Here is a 21,831-nt window from a genome sequence, read left to right on the forward strand (position 1 = left end):
GTTGACATCAACACTACAATTATACGTTCTGAATGCCTAGTGTTATAGTAACGTTGTTTGAACCATATAGTGCTTGATTCCAACAATGATAATAGTTTCTTAAACATAATCATGCATTTTTTAAAATTGTGTTTTTAAAATTGTGTTTTGAATTGAGAAGAATGTAGTTGAGATATGTGTTTAACTACAAACTGTTTTTTTTAAAAAATGCTAATTGCTTGACTAATTGGTTGATTTCCCACCTTGCTGTTCTAGCAAGGAGTATATAAAGGGTTTGCATTTTGTATGTAATGTTGTCTGATGAAGCGTGGGAGGACCCACGCGAAAGCGCTTACTTTTTGGTTTATAATAAAGACTTTTCCTGTTGGATTTTACTGGGACTTATTCATCATTATTTCCAACGTGGTTTGGTACTCCTTTTACCATTTTCTTCTGGATTTTTTTGTTTGGAAGGAGCACCTTTTGGCAGGACTGTTGCTTCACTTCTGATCCATTTTCCTTCCCTTTTTTGTGGCAACCGACCTGCACGCGATGGAGTTTGCTGTTAACACACCTGTTATCAACACTGAAGGTAGTCCAGAGCCGAGGGATGTCATCACTTCATGGAAAGGGATTTTAAAATCCGAATCTAACCCTTTATTGTCTTTGGACCTCTCTGCTTTGAGCGGAGCCCCTTTGATACATAACACAGGTGAGGACATTACAGACTTTAACAATCTATTGAGAGTGTTTGAGAATGATGTCTACCAGCTACAACGCTATACATGGCAGCGATTACATCTAGAGGCTTGCCTCCATTTTCGTGTGGTCCCCAGGGGTATGAGGGTTTTTTGTATGCCCACCTATGGGGACTCGCACCCACTACTATTAAAACAGTGGCAAGAGCTTAATATAGAGTTAGGCTTTAGCTATATTAAGCTATTATTAAATTATTTTTCACCACTGGAAGATGCGCTGAGAATTAAAGTGGGCAACATGCATAAGACCTTTACTGAGAAGTTTACATCTGACTTTTGTGTCAATAAAATACATGTTGTTTGCTCACAAACCAGTGCCTATAGTGATAGGCTTAAGACCATTAAACATCGCAAACTGGCAAGGGACCATAATGACTTTGCTAAAGGCCAGGTGTTTATTTGGCCTAGGTCCCACAATCCACGTGTTTCTAATAATGGACTTACACCAGGCCCTAATGATGAGCCAGTGAGGCCAGTGGGTTCGTCTTCTATTAACCCCAACATTCCAGCTTTGTCTATGGGACTTGTGAGCAATGCTGTTGTTTCCTCTGGACGTGATGATTCTTCTACTGCAACAGTTGTTACAGGAAGGGTGTGTGCTCCTTCCCATTCATTAAGTGACACACCGCCTCCAAACCAACAGATGTTTTTTGTGCAACCTGGTGTTTCTACCGCCAGTGATGGAGCAGTACCTAAAGTAACACAACCCAACCCCCCTTTTTTACCATACAGAAAGAAGTTCACACCTCAATTCAGGGGGAGGTCAAACAGCCATGGACCAAAGGACAGAAAAAGAAAGTTCTCAGGAGAGAAACAGGACTACAACAGAAAGATGAGACATTGACTGACCTTGTGTTTAATCTCTCTGATTTTACCCTTGATGCTACACATCTGGCACTATTGAACAAGGGTCTTACTTTCATTCCTGCCAATTGTGCGAAGCTAAGTGAAATATTACTGGACTTAAGACTCTTTTGCCGTCGTTTATCATTGAAGCTACTGTTTAATGATAGAGATGATAACTTCAATGTGAATGATGTGTCATTCAAATTCAGACGTAATAGCTGTTTTACTCCATCTATGCCGTCTCATGTTGATTCTTTCTTGAAACTATGTGAGAAGGATCTTTATGCTCTGTTTTCTAACAATAGTAAGAAGGGTAGATTTTATAACTTAACTACTGATGAATCTAGAGCCTTATCCATGCTTAAGAATAATCATGATATCACCATCAAACCTGCTGACAAGGGTGGTGGCATAGTGTTGATGAATGTGCTTGACTATGAGACTTCTATGACATCCATGTTATCAGATGTTGCTACCTATAAGAGGATGAGTGAGAATGATATTACTTCCATTATATATAGTGTCCATGATGTCCTACATGATCTGTTGATGTGCAGACAAATCAGTGTTGAAATTTTTGAATATTTATATATTGAATGCCCTGTGACACCCATCATAAAGGGCTTACCTAAGATCCACAAGGGCGTTTCACCTGTCCCCCTAAGACCTATTGTCTCGAGTGAGGGGTGGGTCTCTTCTCATGTATCGAGTTTTGTAGAGCATTTACTTAGACCAGTTGTTAACAACTACCCCTCTATTCTGAAGGACACCTATGATTTGTTGGACACTTTGGATAAGTTAACATTAGATACATCTATTAATCACCTCCTCATCACTCTGGATGTTAACAGTCTGTTTATGTCCATACCGAATGATCTAGGTATGCAATACTTGGATGAGCTCTTGGCCAAAGAGCATGACCTCAGTAATGATAGGAAGATCTTGATTCATCAACTACTTGATATTGTACTTTACAATAATATGTTTTTGTTTAATGGTCAACACTATTTACAACAGTGGGGGGTAGCCATGGGGACCCCCTGCGCCAACACTTATGCCAACCTGGTTGTTCTACAGTGGGAGAAACAGTTTTTGTTTCCACATGAGATGTATGGCTTTGTTAAATTGTACAAACGCTTTGTAGATGATATCCTCATAGTTTGGGGAGGAACTAGAGAGGAGTTCATGAATTTCCTATGCTATTTAGAAACTACTAACTACGTTTCTTAGATTTACCAGTGAGATCTCGTCTGACGAGATATATTTTCTAGATGTGACCTTGATGTTACATGCAGATGGCACCATTGGGTCAACTCTCTACAGGAAGTCTGTATGGAAGAATAGCCTACTCCCATTTGATAGTATGCACCCTAGGAGTATGTTCCCTGGCATTGTTAAGAGCCAGTTCCTTAGGGTGCAAAGATTATGTGGTAAGGGACCTTCTCTTCTAAGAGAGGCCGATATCATGGAAGGTCTATTTCTTGACATGGGATATGACCGCAACATGGTTCGTAGCATTAGACAAGATACCCTTGGCAGTCCAGATACTGAGACCAATATGGCGAACTTTATAGATCGACAGTTCACTGTAGATAAAGGCTACCTTGCCAATAATAGGCGACCAGGACCGACAGACATGGTCAAATTTGTTACTAAATACACCAGTAACATTAATGCCATCAAAATTGTTATATCCAATAACTGGAATGTACTTATGACTGACAACATAACCAGAAAGTTAATAGGTGCTAAACCAGGCTTTGTTTTTAAAAATTGTGATAATTTGAAAATGATTCTGTGCAATGATAGACATACTGTTCTACCCCTAATGAATTCCATGTTATCACCCTACGGCACTTTTCCCTGTAATCATTGTAAACGGTGTTCTTTTATTGTGGATGTCCAAACTTTTTGGAATCCCCTAACTCAATTTTTGTTCTGTCCCAGATTTCATGCTACTTGTGATACCAAGAATTTAGTATATCTTGCAACCTGTAATGAATGTGAAGCATTCTATGTAGGGTTGACTACCAAGAGGTTACAGGACAGGATATATAACCATTTATATGATATCCGGAAGTCCAAAGAAACAAATGCTTTAGCTAAACACATAATGGAATTTCCCCTACATAGTTTTTCGTTCAGGGTATTACAAATATTGAGACCCAGACAGCGGGGTGGCAATTCTGCCAATGACCTTGCATTGGCGGAATTGAAATGGATTATGCAACTTGGTTCACATATATTTCCAGGATTAAATGCTTATGTATCTCTGAGACCAGTACTTGAGCTAAATAATATATAATAACTTTAGGATACATCTTGTGTTCAGGGTATTGCCAATATTGGGACTTACATAGTGGGGTGATAATTCTGCCAATGATCTTGCAGTGATAGGATTGAAATGTATCATGCAACTTGGCTCACATACATTTTTAGGACTTAATGTCTATATATTCCTGAGACCAGTACTTGAGTTAAATATCATATTATAGCTTTAGGCTATATTTTGTGTTTAATTTGTTTTATCATCTTTTTACTGTTGTGATATATATGAGTAAGTTATCATATGCTCCATTCTAGACTTTGGACACTTTTAAATGTCGTTTTTATTCATCTAAGCACTAGTTATACATACATTTATAATAATGTTTCCTTTTTCAGTTTGTAGTTTCATATTGATATATATACATATATGTTGTTGCTTGTTATACATGTATTTTTGTCCATGACACATATTTTGATGTGTTATCAAGCTCTATCTTGCTATATAATATTACCATATATTTTCAGTCGTATACCTTAAGCATTTATGCTTATGCTATGTTATATGGGTCTATATAGCAACGGGACATAGGAATTGTAACTGTATGCACATGTATAGTTTTTAGAGATTAATGTAATATTGTTGCAGCCATGCACGATGTTATCTGCACAATTATACACTCATATTCACATCAGATGTTTTTATGTGTTTGAGTGATGTCTTAGTCTACGCGAAGCATCGCTCCAGGAGCCATTATTCTTGATGTTGTTCTTTTGCTAATCTATCGTCGGAACTGCATACTCTGCATGCGTAGGAATTTAATAGGGTCATATAGCCACGAGTTTTAAGTATATCAGGCTCTAGCATCTTTTATCATACTAATTTTGTAATGATACCATCATATTTGAGACTTGCGTTTGAAAGCAAGTCTTTTATAAATTAATGTGTATATATAGTCCTAGATTGATCCCTTTAGAAGTGAGTTTAAGTGATACTTTTACTTCATTCAAGCTTTGTTACTACAATTCATTGCTGGTTTGCTTGGAGCTCTTTTGTTGACATCAACACTACAATTATACGTTCTGAATGCCTAGTGTTATAGTAACGTTGTTTGAACCATATAGTGCTTGATTCCAACAATGATAATAGTTTCTTAAGCATAATCATGCATTTTTTAAAATTGTGTTTTTAAAATTGTGTTTTGAATTGAGAAGAATGTAGTTGAGATATGTGTTTAACTACAAACTGTTTTTTAAAAAATGCTAATTGCTTGACTAATTGGTTGATTTCCCGCCTTGCTGTTCTAGCAAGGAGTAAATAAAGGGTTTGCATTTTGTATGTAATGTTGTCTGATGAAGCATGGGAGGACCCACGCGAAAGCGCTTACTTTTTGGTTTATAATAAAGACTTTTCCTGTTGGATTTTACTGGGACTTATTCATCATTATTTCCATCGTGGTTTGGTACTCCTTTTACCATTTTCTCCTGATTTCATTTTATGTAAATGTTTCTTGTCAATACTACTATTGTAATTTTTAGTCTTTGTATTAATTACTGATGTGAAATTGTTCAATCTCGCCGTTTGTTCTTACACACGGGTTCGGAGCCGATCCTCAGCTCCGAGTCGGCCGCATCACCAGCTCAGCATCTTCGAGAAAGCTCGAGGCACAGTAATATCCCATGATCCTCAGGTGCTAACCCTCAGATCTAGTTTGCCGCTAGCAGCAGATCACATTGAGAGGCTCGGGCCAGTAGAATTTTTACTATATATTTCTTGTCATTTACTTCTAATTTTTACATTTTATACTCTTCTTTATAGTGTTTGATAGGTTTATTATTTAGTTGTTGTTTAAGCCTAGTTTAGTTAGGTTGTTACTTCAAAATTCTTAGTAAGGGCCTTAGGCCGTTTTTCTGTAAGAATTTACAGTACTTAAAAAAAAAAAAAATAAATAAATAATAGTTTTTTTTTTTTTTGCCTTTAACTTTTTTCATATATATATATGTATATATATATATATATATATATATATATATATATATATATATATATATATATATATATATATATATATATATATCATAGTGTGCTGTGTGAGTGTTTTACAGTTTAGATATATATTACATTTAAATTATATTATAGGAATTTTTTTCTTAAGAGTGGTGTAATTTTTCTTGGATTTTTTCCTTTCTGTAAAAATGTCAGAAAAGACCAAAAGTGGTTTTAACAGGTGTCAGTGTGGACAGAAGATGTCCATTACTGACAACCACTCATCCTGCGTCTACTGTCTTGGCCCTCTCCACTTGCAGGAAGACTGTTCCATCTGTCATTCCTTTAGTGGGAGGGTCATGCTGGAAAGACGCAGGAAGTTGGTTGACAGAGGGTTGCTTAAACCCGAGTTTCAGGAGGCCCTGGACAAGGCTGAACAGGTTTCAAAGTCTTCAAAGGGGTCGAAGTCTTCAAGAGTGTCGGAGCCCAAGTCAGTGTCGGAGCCCAAGTCATCGGCTCCGAGCACCTCTTTTCAGATTCGGACACCAGCTCCTATGACTTCGGTGCCGACTTTAACTCTGCACAAGGCTCAGGTCTTGGAGCCGGTATCAGAGGTACCACCTTCGGCTATCCTTCGCTCGGTGATGGCTTTGATCCCTTCGACCCATTCTTCGAGGCCATTTTCCGACTCCGATGTGGACCGAGTGGTACAGAAGCTTATGGAGAACTTGGCTTTGTCCAAATTAATCGAGGTTTCATCCCAGCTGGTTTCGAAACTCAAAGCTATTCCAGTTCCCTCAACACTTCCTCCTCCGAGACCCGTCGAGTCATCGGTGTTAGGAGTCGAAGAACCGATGATTGTAGAGCCCTCGGTGCCGAAGCTTCCAGTAGTGCTATCGGCTCCATTGACCTCGACTCCTTCGGAACCAGCCGGAGAGTCTCGGAGCTGAAGATCTTTCCTGGGTTCCGGGGGGGATAGTCGAACCGAGATATCGGTTCCAACTCTTCCCCTCGGTGCCTCGGCTCAGGTCAGTTTGGATCCGTCCTCGGTGTCGGAGCCCGTAGTTCCGATTCCGGGGAAATGACCTCCTTCTTTGGATCGGGTCGGATCTTCGGGTCGGGGCACCGGTGCCTTTGACATCATGAGGAAGGTCTTGTCTGATCAGACACATACTTCATCGGTATCTTCATCTCCTTCCCCAAAAGGTCTGTGTTTTGCTTCTGTGCCTTCGGTACCTACCAAGCGTCGAGACCCAATGCCTCAGAAGTCCCCACAGGGTGACTCTGGTTCCTCAGATGCATCCCCAGAAGCTCCCGCTGAGGATGTTCTGAGGAAACGACTGTGCAAGAGGAGGCACATAGATTCCCCTCAGGAATCTCTCACGTCTGATACCGATTTAGATGAAACAGAAGGGTCCCCACGGTCCACCTCTGAGGATGTCTCGTTTGCAGACATTTTGGAAATCCTGAAGCAAAGAGGGGACTGGCAAACCCTTACCCCTTCTGTGGATGAATCGGTCTTACTGAAGGCATTTGGGGCTCAACCTTCTACCTCCTGGGTGACTCCACCCTTTGACGATCTCATGGATCTAATAGCTCGGAGGGCTTGGGAAACACCTGATACAGTGGAACCAGTCCTCCGTAAACCAAACAAATACATGACAGCTCCCCAAGATAAATCCTATCTTACAAAAGGAGTTCCCGTAGATACTATGGTGGTGGCAGCGGCCACTAAGAAAGAGATGTCTGAATCATCTTCCTCTGTCCATCCTCCTAATAAGGATTCTAGGACAATGGACAGATATGGGAAGCGCATATTTAGTTCGGCGACTTTTTCCATCCGATCGCTCAACTACCTTACGCATTTCACGCGTTTAGAGAGAGATCTCATTAAGGAACTAGGAGATACTCTCCACGGACACACAGATGCTGCTGTCGCTGAGAAAGTGACAGCGCAACTTAACACCCTAAATTCCATAGTCAACTCGTCCATGAGGCTGATTTCATACGCAGCCGAAGGGTCGAGTAGAGCGGCAGCTTCAGCGATCGCCCTGAGAAGACAATCCTGGTTGCGTTTATGCTCCTTTGCGGAAGCCTTTAAGTCTTCCTTTGCCAACACCCCCTTCGATGGTGCCTCCTTGTTTGGGCCCAAAGTAAAGGAGACTCTCACGAGGTGTGAACAAGAAGGGAAGACCCTGTCTGCCGTAGGGGTCCGTTTTTCCGTTCCATCTAGACCCTACCCTAAAGGGCAACGAGGAGGAAAAATGTGGTTCCGAAAGACTCAGGGATCTTTTCAGCATACCCAAAGTGACACCCCTTCCAGAGGCAGAGGAGGGGGAAGAAATGGAAGACGCCGCCCAGCCAGCAGAGGGGGTCCGCAAAATCAGGGTGACAGAGAGACCTTCTCTGGAAAGCCCTTCCAGCACTCCTGAGTGCAGGCCCGGCTGTCCTACTCTGGAGGCAGTCGGGGGTCGCTTGGCTTTATACCCTGAGACCTGGCTAAATCTTACATCAGATTACTGGGTAAAAAGCATAGTTACCAGAGGCTACAACATCCCCTTCATAAAAATGCCACCCAACTCCAAAAAACTCCCAGATGTTCCACCCAGTCTGCGAGACCAAGCAACCATAGAGATAGGAAGGTTGCTCGAAAACAGAGTCATCCGACCAGTCCCAGCAGACCAAATAGGATCCAGAACTTACTCAAGGTTCTTTTTAGTTCCAAAGAAAACAGGGGACTGGAGGCCAATTTTAGACCTCAGCAAGTTAAATACCTTTGTGAAAAAGGAAAAGTTCCGGATGGTCACGCTTCAGTCAATCCTTCCTTTTCTGCAGAAGGGCGACTGGATGTGCTCTATAGATCTCAAAGACGCATACTACCATATCAAGATGGCCAGGGCGTCCAGAGATCACTTGCGCTTCCGGCTGGGAGTCAGTCATTTCCAGTTTCGCTCTCTGCCCTTTGGTCTCACCTCAGCCCCCAGGGTGTTCACCAAATGCATGGCAGTAGTAGCGTCTCACTTGAGACGAAACGGATTCCGGGTGTTTCCGTATCTAGACGACTGGCTCCTATCCGCTACCACCGAGTATCGTCTTCTACAAGCCGGGGACTACACCATCAGTCTTTGCTCTTCACTAGGCATAACGATGAATTTTGGAAAATCTGTCTTATCGCCGTCACAGCATATCTTATTTATAGGAGCACAGCTAGACATTACCCTGGCTCAAGTTACTCTCCCTCCACCAAGAGTATCAGACCTCAGGCATCAAATTTCGCTCCTTCTTCACAACAAGAGAGTCCCTGCATGACAAATATTAAGAGTGCTAGGCTTGATGGCAGCCTACCTTCTTGTAGTTCCTTTAGGCAGGATGCACATGAGGATTCTTCAATGGATGCTATTCGCCCAGTGGTCGTATCTACAACTTCCACTGTCTCACGAAATCTTGATCACGAATTCTTGCAAGAAGGATCTCTTGTGGTGGATACACAGTCAAGAGCTAACACTAGGATGACCGTTTGTCTTACCTAGTCCGGTAGCAACTCTAACCACGGACGCTTCCCTGATAGGGTGGGGGGGATTCTTTCAGGGACAAACAGTCCAAGGTCAATGGTCCAACTTGGAGTATAATCTGCACATCAATGTTCTAGAGCTGAGGGCAGTGTTTCTAGTGTTGCAACACTTTCACAAGTCCTTACCTCGGGGAACAGTGACAGTTCAGACATACAACATGTCAGTGGTCTGGTACATAAACAAGCAAGGGGGAACTAGATCTTACCCGTTATGCAGAGAGGCCCTCAGAATTTGGCAATGGGCAAAGTCCACTGGACGCTTTCTGATAGCAACGCACATCCCGGGGACTTCCAACGTAATCACGGACAGGTTGAGCAGAGCCATCCTGTTCCCTCACGAGTGGTCCCTCAAACCTCAAGTGGCAGAAGAGATCTTCCGCAGATGGGGCCAGCCTTGCTGTGACCTGTTTGCATCCCCATTGAATGCCAAATGCAGAAGCTACTTTGCCCTGTTATCCCCTCCAGGGGGTGTCCCCAGGGACGCACTGGTATACGATTGGTCCTCGGGTCTCCTTTACGCTTTTCCTCCTGTTCCACTAATTCCCAGGTTTTTGCAGAAAGCCAAACGTCTGGACAGGACCATAATACTGATAGCCCCATTCTGGCCTCGACAAATCTGGTTTCCCTTCCTTCAATCTCATCAAGTGGAGGAACCATGGATACTGGACCTGGAGCCAGACCTGTTGACACATTCGTCGGGAGTTCCTCACACCTTCCTCAAGTCCCTCAAACTGACAGCTTGGCTGCTCCGCTTCCCATCTTAGCCAGGTCGGAGTTACTATCCCCTGTAGTACAACAAATTATTGTATCTTCTCACAAACCATCTACAAGGAAATTGTACAACAGCAAATGGAACCGTTTTGCGCACTGGGCCTCCAAACAAGGTATAGATCCATTCGGGGCTCCAGTACACAAGATACTAGATTTCCTTACCACACTTTTTCAAGAAGGAGCATCAACATCCACTATAAGGGTTCAACTGGCCGCTATATCCAATTTTCATATTGGCCGTGAGGATGGTTCTCTTATGTCACACAGGCTTTGTAAAGCCTTCCTGAAAGGTACCTTTCACCTCCACCCCCCCCTTTCGTAATCTAATAGCCCCTTGGAATCTTAATCTCATGCTGTCACAACTCATGTTGCCCCCATTTGAACCAGCAGCCACAACTGCGTTAAAATTTCTTTCGTGGAAAACACTTTTTCTGGTTGCCATCACTTCTGCCAGGAGAGTTTCAGAGTTACAGGCTCTATCTATCCGACCCCCGTACATGATTTTTCATCCAGATAGAGTAACCTTGCGCACCAATCCGTCCTTCCTTCCGAAGGTTTTTTGATTAAGAACATCAATCAATCTATCGAACTACCTACCTTCTTTAAAAATCATTCCAATAAGCTAGAATACACATTGCACAAGTTAAACATTCACAGACAACTAAGATTTTACTTACATAGGACAAAAGAGTACAGAAAGTCAGATCAACTATTTGTCTCATATGCTGACCAAAGAAAAGGACAGGCAGTAACAAAGGTTACCTTATCCAAATGACTCTCAGAATGCATAAATTTGGTATATGCTGAATCGAAACAGCAACTCCCTTTCAAACCCAGAGCTCATTCTACAAGGGCAATTACTACCTTTTCAGCCCATACCGCTCATTTGCCTTTAGATACCATTTGTGCAGTGGCAACTTGGGCAAAACCACATACTTTTATCACCCACTATAAGCTAGACAAGAGCTCCAGGGACAGGGTGACGTTTGGTTCCACTGTACTCAGGAATGTTCTCCCTTGAGCCACCCGGGAAAAAGGAGCTAGGGACGCTACCCGTGTGTAAGAACAAACAGCGAGATTGAACAATTTCACATTAAGAAGTTATGTCTTACCATAACGATCCATGTGAATTATTCATCTCGCCTTTGTTCTTACATTCCCCCCCTCCATCCCCCGTCCTGCGGTCTGGGAGAACGGTATTCAACTAGATTCCTTTTCAGCCTTTTCTAGATATGGTTGGTATGTCATTGTGCATTAGTAATGGCATCTTCTCTCATCTACTTGACAGTAGGGTTCCAGACACTGTGTAGTATCTGTTTATAAGTGTTCTAGACACAGTTCTAATAGAGATTCTTCTGGTATAGCAAACTAGATCTGAGGGTTAGCACCTGAGGATCATGGGATATTACTGTGCCTCGAGCTTTCTCGAAGATGCTGAGCTGGTGATGTGGCCGACTCGGAGCCGAGGATCAGCTCCGAACCTGTGTGTAAGAACAAAGGCGAGGTGAACAATTCACATGGATTGTTATGGTAAGACATAACTTCTTATTTTTTGGCATGTCTGTAATTGTAATTGGAGCTTTTCTCCTCAGGTCTCCACTGAAAATGGGCCTTTAGCTCAGTTGGACCAACCCGGTTAACAAATGATGATAAATAAATAAATAAAAACCTTCTTTTGGACCAGGCAAAGTTAGTTCTCCCTTTTACCGGAATTGTTCAAGGACAATTATCACAAGTTTCTTCACAGACTGGATCTGCTCACACAGCAGCATCAGGAGTGATTGGAACACACCATCTTAGAGCAACTGCAACTGACAGCTTGTACGTTTCTGTTTTGATACCTTTTAGGCACTTACTCCATGAGGGTGTGCGGCAGGTATTTAGGGAGGCAAGAAAACCTGCAACTAGAAAATCTTGCATTTACAAGTTAAAGATGTTTTCTAGGTGGTAGCCAGTAACAGAGTTCCCAAAGGTTATGACCCCTCTAGTTTTGAAATATTTGTGTAAGATCTCTGTGTGTATTTCTAAAGATGGAAAGTTGTATGCTTCTATCAAAGTACATCTTGTGGCTATATCAGCTTGTCTGTCCATGGATTCTCCTCTTTCATCTCTTTTTATGGTCAAAAAGTTTATGAAAGGAGAGTTGCAAGTGAGACCCTCTTGAAAGCAAATTCCTTCTCCCTGAGATTTCGACTTTGTTACTGAAACATTGACATTACCTCCTTTTGAACCTGCCTGTCAAGTTGATTTATGGTTCATTACCTGGAAAACTGTGTTAATTATTGCTCTGACATCTGCAAAGATAGTTTCTGAGCTGCAAGCTACCATGATGGCCAACTATCTGATTTTTTCACAAGGACAGAGTTACATTATGCACTAATCCATCATTCATGCCTAAAGTTGTTTTGGAATTTGCCTTGAATCATGTCATTGATCTCCCAGTGTTCTGTCTTGATCCAAAAAACAAGGGAAAAAAGATCCTGAATACCTTGGATGTGCACAGGCAGCTCAGGTACTACCCTGAGAGAACAAAGTCCTTTAGGAATACTGAACAGCTGTTAATCTCCTATACAGGGGCTAAGAAAGGTCAACCAAGCAAACTATTGAAGTATGGTTATACTCAACAATTGTTTTCTGTTACTCCCACAGTGGTAAAACTCTTCCAGAAAAGGTTAAGTCTCACTCATCTAGGGCCTTATCCTCTTTGATGTCATATTGGAAAGGGGGAGATTCTCAAAACATTCTAGAGGAAGCAACCTGGTCCTTCTTTAAAAACAACAAAAGACCACCAAGATAAAGGAACGGTACTTAAACAAAAAAAAACAGTATCAACATAAACAAAGTGCCAGGCCACCAAGGCTGTAGATTGTTAGATTTATTCATCTTAAAAGTAAAAAATAAAAATGGGTAAGTGCTTTCACTATACAATAGATCGCTTCATCAGACAGTCAAATTAAAAAGAAGAGACATCTATATAGCAGTAGCACTGTGACATAATTTTGTGTTGCAAGAAACATGTAAAAAAAATTTAAACAACAATAAAAAATAAATTATATCACATAATGGCAATATACTTAGCACCAAAGTACAAAAATTTTAAAACATTCATATAAAAATATATCATATATATATATATATATATATATAACAGTATCAACATAAACAAAGTGCCAGGCCACCAAGGCTGTAGATTGTTAGATTTATTCATCTTAAAAGTAAAAAATAAAAATGGGTAAGTGCTTTCACTATACAATAGATCGCTTCATCAGACAGTCAAATTAAAAAGAAGAGACATCTATATAGCAGTAGCACTGTGACATAATTTTGTGTTGCAAGAAACATGTAAAAAAAATTTAAACAACAATAAAAAATAAATTATATCACATAATGGCAATATACTTAGCACCAAAGTACAAAAATTTTAAAACATTCATATAAAAAATATATCATATAACAGTATCAACATAAACAAAGTGCCAGGCCACCAAGGCTGTAGATTGTTAGATTTATTCATCTTAAAAGTAAAAAATAAAAATGGGTAAGTGCTTTCACTATACAATAGATCGCTTCATCAGACAGTCAAATTAAAATGAAGAGACATCTATATAGCAGTAGCACTGTGACATAATTTTGTGTTGCAAGAAACATGTAAAAAAAATTTAAACAACAATAAAAAATAAATTATATCACATAATGGCAATATACTTAGCACCAAAGTACAAAAATTTTAAAACATTCATATAAAAAATATATGCACACATTAATGTGGGAGTGGGCGTGCCTTCAGCATAGGCTTCAGGGAAACAACCTCATTTAGTCCTGGAAACCTATCTGCTTGAAGTGATAAAATCCAAGCTTGTTCCCTTGCCTCTGTCTTATTTTTAAGATCCACACCCCTGATATCAGTTTCAACTACCACTAGTGCCTGAAACTTAAACTTATGGAAGTTCCCTTCAGCCACCACGTGGTGTGCTAATGCATTTTCCTGCCTCCCATTCCTAATATCTCTAAAGTGTTTCAAAATCCGTTCCTTAAAGGAATGATTGGTTTTCCCTATGTAAAAAGCAGAGCAGAGAGTGCAGAATACCAAATAAATTAAGTTATTTGTGGAACAGCCTACATAAAACATGCACTCAACAGAAAAAACCTAACTGGGGATGTTTAAAAACCATACCAGATTGTATATTACTATATGCAATACACCTTCAACAGGGATAGGTGCCTTGCTGCTGGGAAAGCGGAAACCCTCCTAATGCTCCCTTTCTATAACATAGTTGTCTCTTCACATTGGGGTTGTTTCTAAAAGAAAACTGTGGAACTTGTGATACAATTCCACTCAGTTCTTCAGAGACAGATAGAATCCCCCAATGTTTATTCACTATATCATAGAAAATATTTACATCACTCGAAAATGTGAGTGGAACCCTCACTGTGCTTTGTGGATTAAATATAAGGGATGCCTCTCCCTCAGATAGCTGTTGGGCATAATAAGCTCCCCCTTTGACTTTCCTTTCTTGCCAGAGTTGGGCTGTACAACTATCTACCTCATCCTGTCCATAGCCTCTTGCTAGAAAGTCAGATCTCAAACTCTCAAACTCCTTCTGCAAAAGGCTGTCATCATTACAAAGCCTCATAGTTCTTAAGAACTGACCCCTCAGCACATTCCTTGGTATGTACCGAGGATGCATGCTCTTCTTATGCAGTAATAGATTCTTCATAGTGATCTTCCTAAAAACCATGGTCTTAACACTTCCTACTACTGATTTACTGATGGATATGTGTAGGAATGCAATCTCTTTATCAGAAGCTGTGTATGTAAATTTCAGAAAGTCAATGGTAGAATGTAAACACGTAACAAATTCTGGTAGCAATTCAAGGGAGCCATACCATAATAAAAGGATATCGTCCACAAATCTTTTATAGTACAAAATATGATGGTGGAATACATTACCAGTTTATACTGTACTTTTTTCCCATTGTGCCAGTGCTAGGTTGGCGTAGTTATTGGCACATGCTGTGCCCATTGCCATGCCAACCTTCTGCAGAAAAAACTCTCATTAAAAACAAACACATTATTTTCTAAAACAATTTCCAAAAGAGTACAGATAAGTTCAATCTTGTCACGAGAAAATTAATCTTTCCCAGTCAATAAAGTCCTTACATTTTCTACCCCTAGGCATTGGGGATAACCGTGAATAAAGATGCCACATCCATTTTCACTAAATAAAAATCAGGGACTTCAGTAAACCCTGGTAGCTGATGGGGTAAACTCTGCAATAATGATATTCTATCTCTTAAAACTGTTTCCACACCACTCAAAACTGCACTGAGTGTCTTGTCTATAAATATAGAAAGGAGTTCTGTCGCCCAACGTTCACTAGATACGATGGTCCGCTTGGTGGTCGAACAGGATCCTTGTGTATTTTCTGTAACCCATAATTTATGGGTATAACAGGATGCACAACATTAAAGTACTTATAAAGATCCTCTGATATCATTCCTAGCATGAGAATATGAAAAATCAAAAGGCTTCTTTCTCAGTATTTCCTGTAACCTGTTGTCTAGTGATCATCGAATAAGTAGTGTCATCCTGTAATAAAGTGTACACTCCATTAACATACACATCTCTGTCAAGTAAGATCATGCTTCCCCCTTTGTCTGCAGGCCTTATTTCTACAGTAGATAAGTCATTCAACTCCTCTAGTGCATTACTTTCCTTCATGCTCAGATGTAGGAAGTGAGAACTACATTTCTTTGTGAAAGTTTGCCTTACTTCTTGTTCACATACATTCAAAAATGTTTGAACATTAGGATGTAATTTTGGTATGAATGTGCTAGGTTTCTTAAACACATTCACCTGTTTTGATTGCTGTGGCAATATTGCAGCCAAGGTGACATTTCTTGCAAACATCCTTAAATTGAATAAAACATCCAGCATGGTTGCTCGTTTAGCTGGTATAAACAACAGTCCCTTATTCAATAAATCCCTCTGTGCAGCCGTCAAAATATGTGATGATAGATTCACTGCAAGGTCATTTATGGCCTGTTCCTTGTTCGCATCCTTGACACTCTGTCCCCCGATGTATGGGGCTGCTGAACATGCCCCATTCTTGCCCTGCTCCTGGACCTGCTTTTGCGATGGTCCGTTGATATAGGAAGGGGTTCTAGTAAAGGAAAATGGGGTAAACCCAAAGTCATAGCATCAGCCATGGTCCTTGGTGCTTCTGCTCCATTTAATAAGGTATCTTTTACCTGTACAGTTAGGGTAGATTTAGATACATCAACACTCTCATTCACACTTACCTGTTCTCCATTCAGGGCAGCTTGTTCACTATTAGCTGCTCCTCCATTAACCGTTGTTTCAGGCTTCCTAATTTGTTTATAGACTGAAGCGTCTCCAATGGCAATGGCTCCATTTGGAGGTAGAGCTGCATCATGGAGTGGTTCCAAGGGGGTTAAAGGTGTTGCAAATGCCAACTTATGGCAGCACCCACCAGGAATTACTGAGAGAATGGCAAATTTTGAATTTAAATTTGAGTTTTGATTATATGAGGTTATTAATTGATTTCTTCTTACCCATGGAAGAATCTTTACTCAGGGAAGTTAAAGATCTACAAAATAATTTGTATGAGCAGTTCTCTGTAGAGACAGTTTGTGAATACATTGTACAATTATTTACCTGCCTTTGCGAAGAGACTGCAAGCAATGAAGTGAAATAAGCTCCAGCGTGATGTGAATGACTTTAAGAAGGGAGCAGTTTTTGCCTGGCCCAAACAAATTAGGAAGCCTAAAACAACGGTTAATGGAGGGGCAGCTAATAGTGAACAAGCTACCCCAAATGAAGAACAGGTGAGTGTGAATGGGAGGGTTAATGGACTTGAATCTACACTGACTGTACAGATAGAAGATACCTTATTAAATGGAACGGGAGCACCAAGGACCATGACTGATGCTAAGACTTCGGTTTTACTCCCTTTTCGATTACCAGAGCCCCTTCCTATATCAACAGACCATTGCAAGAGCAGGTCCAGGAGCAGGGCAAGAAGAGGGCATGTTCAGCAGCCCTGTACATTGGCGTACAGAGGGTAAAGGATGCAAACCAGGAAGAGGCTGTAAATGACCTTGTTGTGAATCTATCATCACATATTTTAACGGTTGCACAGAGAGATTTATTGAATAAGGGACTCTCGTTTGTACCAGCTAAACGAGCAGCCATGTTGGATGTTTTATTGGATTTAAGGATGTTTGCAAGGAATGTCACCTTGGCTGCGATGTTTCCACAGCAATACAACAGGTGAATGTGTTTAAGAAACCTAGCACGTTCATACTGAAATTACATCCTAATGTTCAGACATTTTTGAATGTATGTGAACAAGAGGTAAGGCAAACTTTCATAACTAAACGTAGTTCTCACTTCTTTAATTTGAGCATGGAGGAAAGTGATGCACTAGGAGAGTTGAAGGACTTATCTACTGTAGAAATATGCCCTACAGACAAAGGGAAAGGTGTGGTCTTACTTAGCAGAGATATCTATGTTAATGGAATGTACACTTTATTGCAGGATGACACTACTTATTTGATGGTCATTAGACAACAGGTTACAGGAATTACTGAGAAAGAAGCCTTTTTGATTTTTGATATTCTCATGACATGAATGATATCCGAGGATCTTTATAATTACTTTAATGTTGAGCATCCTGTTATAACCTTAATTTATGGGTTACTGAAAATACACAAGGATCCTGTTCGACCACCAGTGCGGCCCACTGTATCTAGTAAAGGTCGGGCGAGAGAACCACTTTCTATATTTATAGACAAGACGCTCAGTGCAGTTCCGAGTGTTGTGGATTAAGAGATAGAAAATCATTATTGCAGAGTTTACACCATCGAGTAACTGGGTTTACTGAAGTTCCTGATTTTTATTTTGTGGTAATAGATGTGGCATCTTTATTCATGTTTATCCCCAATGCCTGGGGGTAGAGAATGTGAGGACTTTCTTGACTGAGAAAGATTAATTTTCTCGTGACAAGATTGAACTTATTTGTACTCTTTTGGGAATTTTTTTAGACAATAATGTTTGTTTTTAATGAGAGTTTTTTTCTGCAGAAGGTTGGCGTGGCAGTGGGCACAGCATGTACTAATAGCTACGCCAACCTAGCACTGGCACAGTGGGAAGTAAATACAGTATTAACTGGTAATGTATTCCATCATCACATTTTTGTACTATAAAAGATTTGTGGATGAAATCCTTATATTATGGTATGGCTCCCTTGAATTGCTACCAGAATTTGTTATGTGTTTACATTCTACCATTGACTTTCTGAGATTTACATACACAACTTCTGATAAAGAGATTGCAGTCCTAGACATATCCATCAGTAAATCAGTACTAGGATGTGTTAAGACCAAGGTTTTTAGAAAGGCAACTAGGAAGAATGTATTACTGCATAAGAAGAGCATGCATCCTTGGTACATACCAAGGAATGTGCTGAGGGGTCAGTTCTTAAGAACTATGCTGCTTTGTAATGATAGCCTTTTGCAGAAGGAGTTTGAGAGTTTGAGATCTGACTTTCTAGCAAGAAGTTATGCACAGGATGAGGTGGATAGCTATATAGCCCAACTTTGGCAAGAAAGGAAAGGCAAAGGGTGAGCTTATTATGCCCAACAGCTATCTGAAGGAGAGGCAACCCTTATATTTAATCCAAAACGTACAGTGAGGGTTCTACTCACATTTTCGAGTGATGTAAATTTTTTTTTTGTGATATAGTGAATAAACTTTGGGGGATTCTAACTGCCTCTGACAAATTGAGTGGATTTGTATCAGAAGTTCCATGGTTTTCTTTAGAAACAACCCCAATCTGAAGAGACAACTATACTATAAAAAGGGAGCATTAGTAGGGTTTCCACAGTCCCAGCAGCAAGGCACTTATCTTGAAGGTGTAGTGCATGTAGTTATATACAATCTGGTACTTTTTATACATCCCCACTTAGGTTTTTCTGTTGAGTCCATGTTTTTTGTAGACTGTTCCACAATAACTTAATTTATTTGGCATTCTGCATCCTCTGTTTTGCTTTTTACATAGGGAAAACCAATCATTCCTTTAAGGAACGGATTTTGGAATACTTCAGAGACATTAGGAATGGGAGGCAGGAAAATGCTTTAGCACACCATGTAGTGGCTGAATAGAACTCCCATAAGTTTGTTTCAGGCACTGGTGGTAGTTGAAACTGATATCGGGGATGGGGATCTTAAGAGTAAGACAGAGGCAAGGGAACAAGCTTGGATTTTATCACTTCAAGGAGATAGGTTTCCAGGACTAAATGAGGTTGTTTCCCTGAAGCCTATGCTGAAGGCATGCCCACTCCCACATTAATGTGTGCATATATTTTTTATATGAATGTTTTAAAATGTTTGTACTTTTGTGGTATGTATATTTCCATTATGTGATATAATTTATTTTTTATTGTTATTTAAATTTTTTTTTACATGTTTCTTGCAACAGGAAATGATGTCAGAATGCTACTGCTATATAGATGTCTCTTCTTTTTAATGTGAATGTCTGATGAAGCTATCTATTCTATCGTGAAAGCGCTTACCCATTTTTATTTTTTACTTTTAAGTTGAATAAATCTAATAACCTTCAGTCTTGGTGGCCTGGCACTTTGTTTATTTGGAACCAGGCTCTTCTTCCTACCTTCACAAAGCACCACAAACTGGATTCCTTTTCACAGCCCAGAAAAGACTTTGCTAGAACCATTCTCCAGGGACTCCCAGATTCTTATCTTTTCTCCTCCAAGATAGGGTAAGCTTTGGGAATCTATCCAAAATAGTACAACTGTACAAGTCCTACTTACCTGTAACAGTAGATATTCAGATTCCTCACTGTGTCAGTTGCAGCACCCACCCATCATCTCCCAGATTGTGAGTAGTAGTTGTGGCTTTCAATTTCTTTGATTTGGTTGTTGGATTTTTTTATATGGTATTGTGATTGGCTGCACATTTACTCTTGCTAGATGATTCTGGATTCATGCACTTTCTTCTCCTTCATTGTGGAACAGAAAAAGTCTTAACACTCACTTCCCGTGATAGCTCTAGGCTTCCTTCTCATTATATGCTTAGCCAATCAGCTGTTACAGAAAGAGTGAGGAAGGAAGTCTGAGTTTTTCAAAGATGGTTAGTAATGAAACCATGAGGAATTTGAACACTCCTCTTGCAGGTAATTAAGACTTCACAACTGTACTTTACTTATACTAAGCTGGGAAGTGCAAGGACTGAGTAAGGGAAAAATTAGTCTCTCACAAAACTATTTTTTTTAGTATTACTCACCTGTTTCTATCATTTTATTTTGATAAGAATGCATTTCATACCCTTACATCTTGTCTAGGCTCCCTAGATGCAAATGTCACCAAACTCTTTTGCCAAAATAGTTGATGAGTATAGTTATATTGTAATGTTGTTTTATTAAAGACATCACTTTGTGTTTATTTACCCTGAAATTTACATTTACTATTTTGTCTCATTTCGTCTAGGTAACTTTATGACTGAAGTAGGCCTTCAAGCTTTTCTTGCTGCAGTACATTTACAAACTCAATTAGGAAAGCCAGCCTCTTCAGGTACCAACCAGCTGGGACTTCTTAGACTGTCACTAGCTGTGAGTATCAGTTTCTTATTTTGTTACAATTGCTCTTGATTTTACATACTGTTTTTGAGTGAGACAACCATTGGTCTAGATAGCAAGATACAACTGTATGTGAAGATGTCTTGTCTTGATGATGGATGGATCACTCCAGTGGTTTTACTTGACAGAGGCACTGGGAACTAAGGTCAGGTGGCACAATGCCAGGGTAATCCTGTGGACTAGACTTGTAAAGGCTCCTGGGCCATTAGTCTAGTACACACCTATGAACCTATGAACCTAAGAGAAAAGCAAATATGGAAAGAACTCCATCAAAATAGTGCCACTCATGAGATTGAATCATGTGATCATCACATGGGGAAAAAAACTGGAACAACTAATTGAAAATCAGCTGATCGCACATTGTCATATTTTCTATGCAAGATAGTGAACAGTGGGGACTGAGGAGTGTACCCGTTTGCCACTGTAAAGCTATTTTGAGTTAGAATATATAATAATCAGGGGGTGGGGGTGTTTTGCCCCCCCCCACCAAAAATACTGCATTTGTGGGGAGGTTTAAGTGAAAATTGAGGAGTGTTCCTCAGTCTTCAGAAATTCAGTTATATCCCCCAGATTCAATAAACTCTGTGTAGGTTCTGGGCAGAGCCTACACAGAGTCTTTTCATGTACGTGATATTCCTCATCATGTGGTATCACGCCATGTATATTAATGATGCGGGGTGCACATAAGCAAGGTTTCGCAGCTCATACCAGTGTTGCTGGCCACAAAACCTGTAGTCTGAATGTGACTCTTACTTCACAAATTTTTAGTGCAAGAAATCTGGATAAAAATTAAACTAATGGGGGACAAAGGGCCAAAAATAGGGACAGATTTACTATATTGTTCTGATAACTGTAGAAGCAAGTAGAATAATAGGATTTGTGTTGGTATGCATTTTCTATAGGATATGAAGTACAACCCTCAAATATATATCATTATGTACTGACATCAGTTTTCAATGATTTTCCAGAAAACCA

At 40.1% G+C, this 21,831-nt stretch overlaps 1 protein-coding gene across 4 annotated transcripts in view; it reads left to right on the forward strand.

Annotated features, from left to right (window-relative positions):
- Positions 1 to 21,831, forward strand: part of LRRC71 (leucine rich repeat containing 71) — a 2,015,367-nt gene that overhangs the window by 1,931,366 nt on the left and 62,170 nt on the right. For all 4 annotated transcript variants that reach the window (XM_044079834.1, XM_044079832.1, XM_044079831.1 and 1 more), the window contains one exon: positions 20,708 to 20,829. In XM_044079834.1, the coding sequence (XP_043935769.1) occupies positions 20,708 to 20,829 (122 nt within the window). The remainder of the gene's footprint in view (positions 1 to 20,707; positions 20,830 to 21,831) is intronic.

This window comes from Protopterus annectens, chromosome 8.part0, assembly GCF_019279795.1.
Source record: "Protopterus annectens isolate FY-2018-M chromosome 8.part0, PAN1.0, whole genome shotgun sequence".
In the NCBI taxonomy this organism is placed as follows: domain Eukaryota; kingdom Metazoa; phylum Chordata; order Ceratodontiformes; family Protopteridae; genus Protopterus; species Protopterus annectens.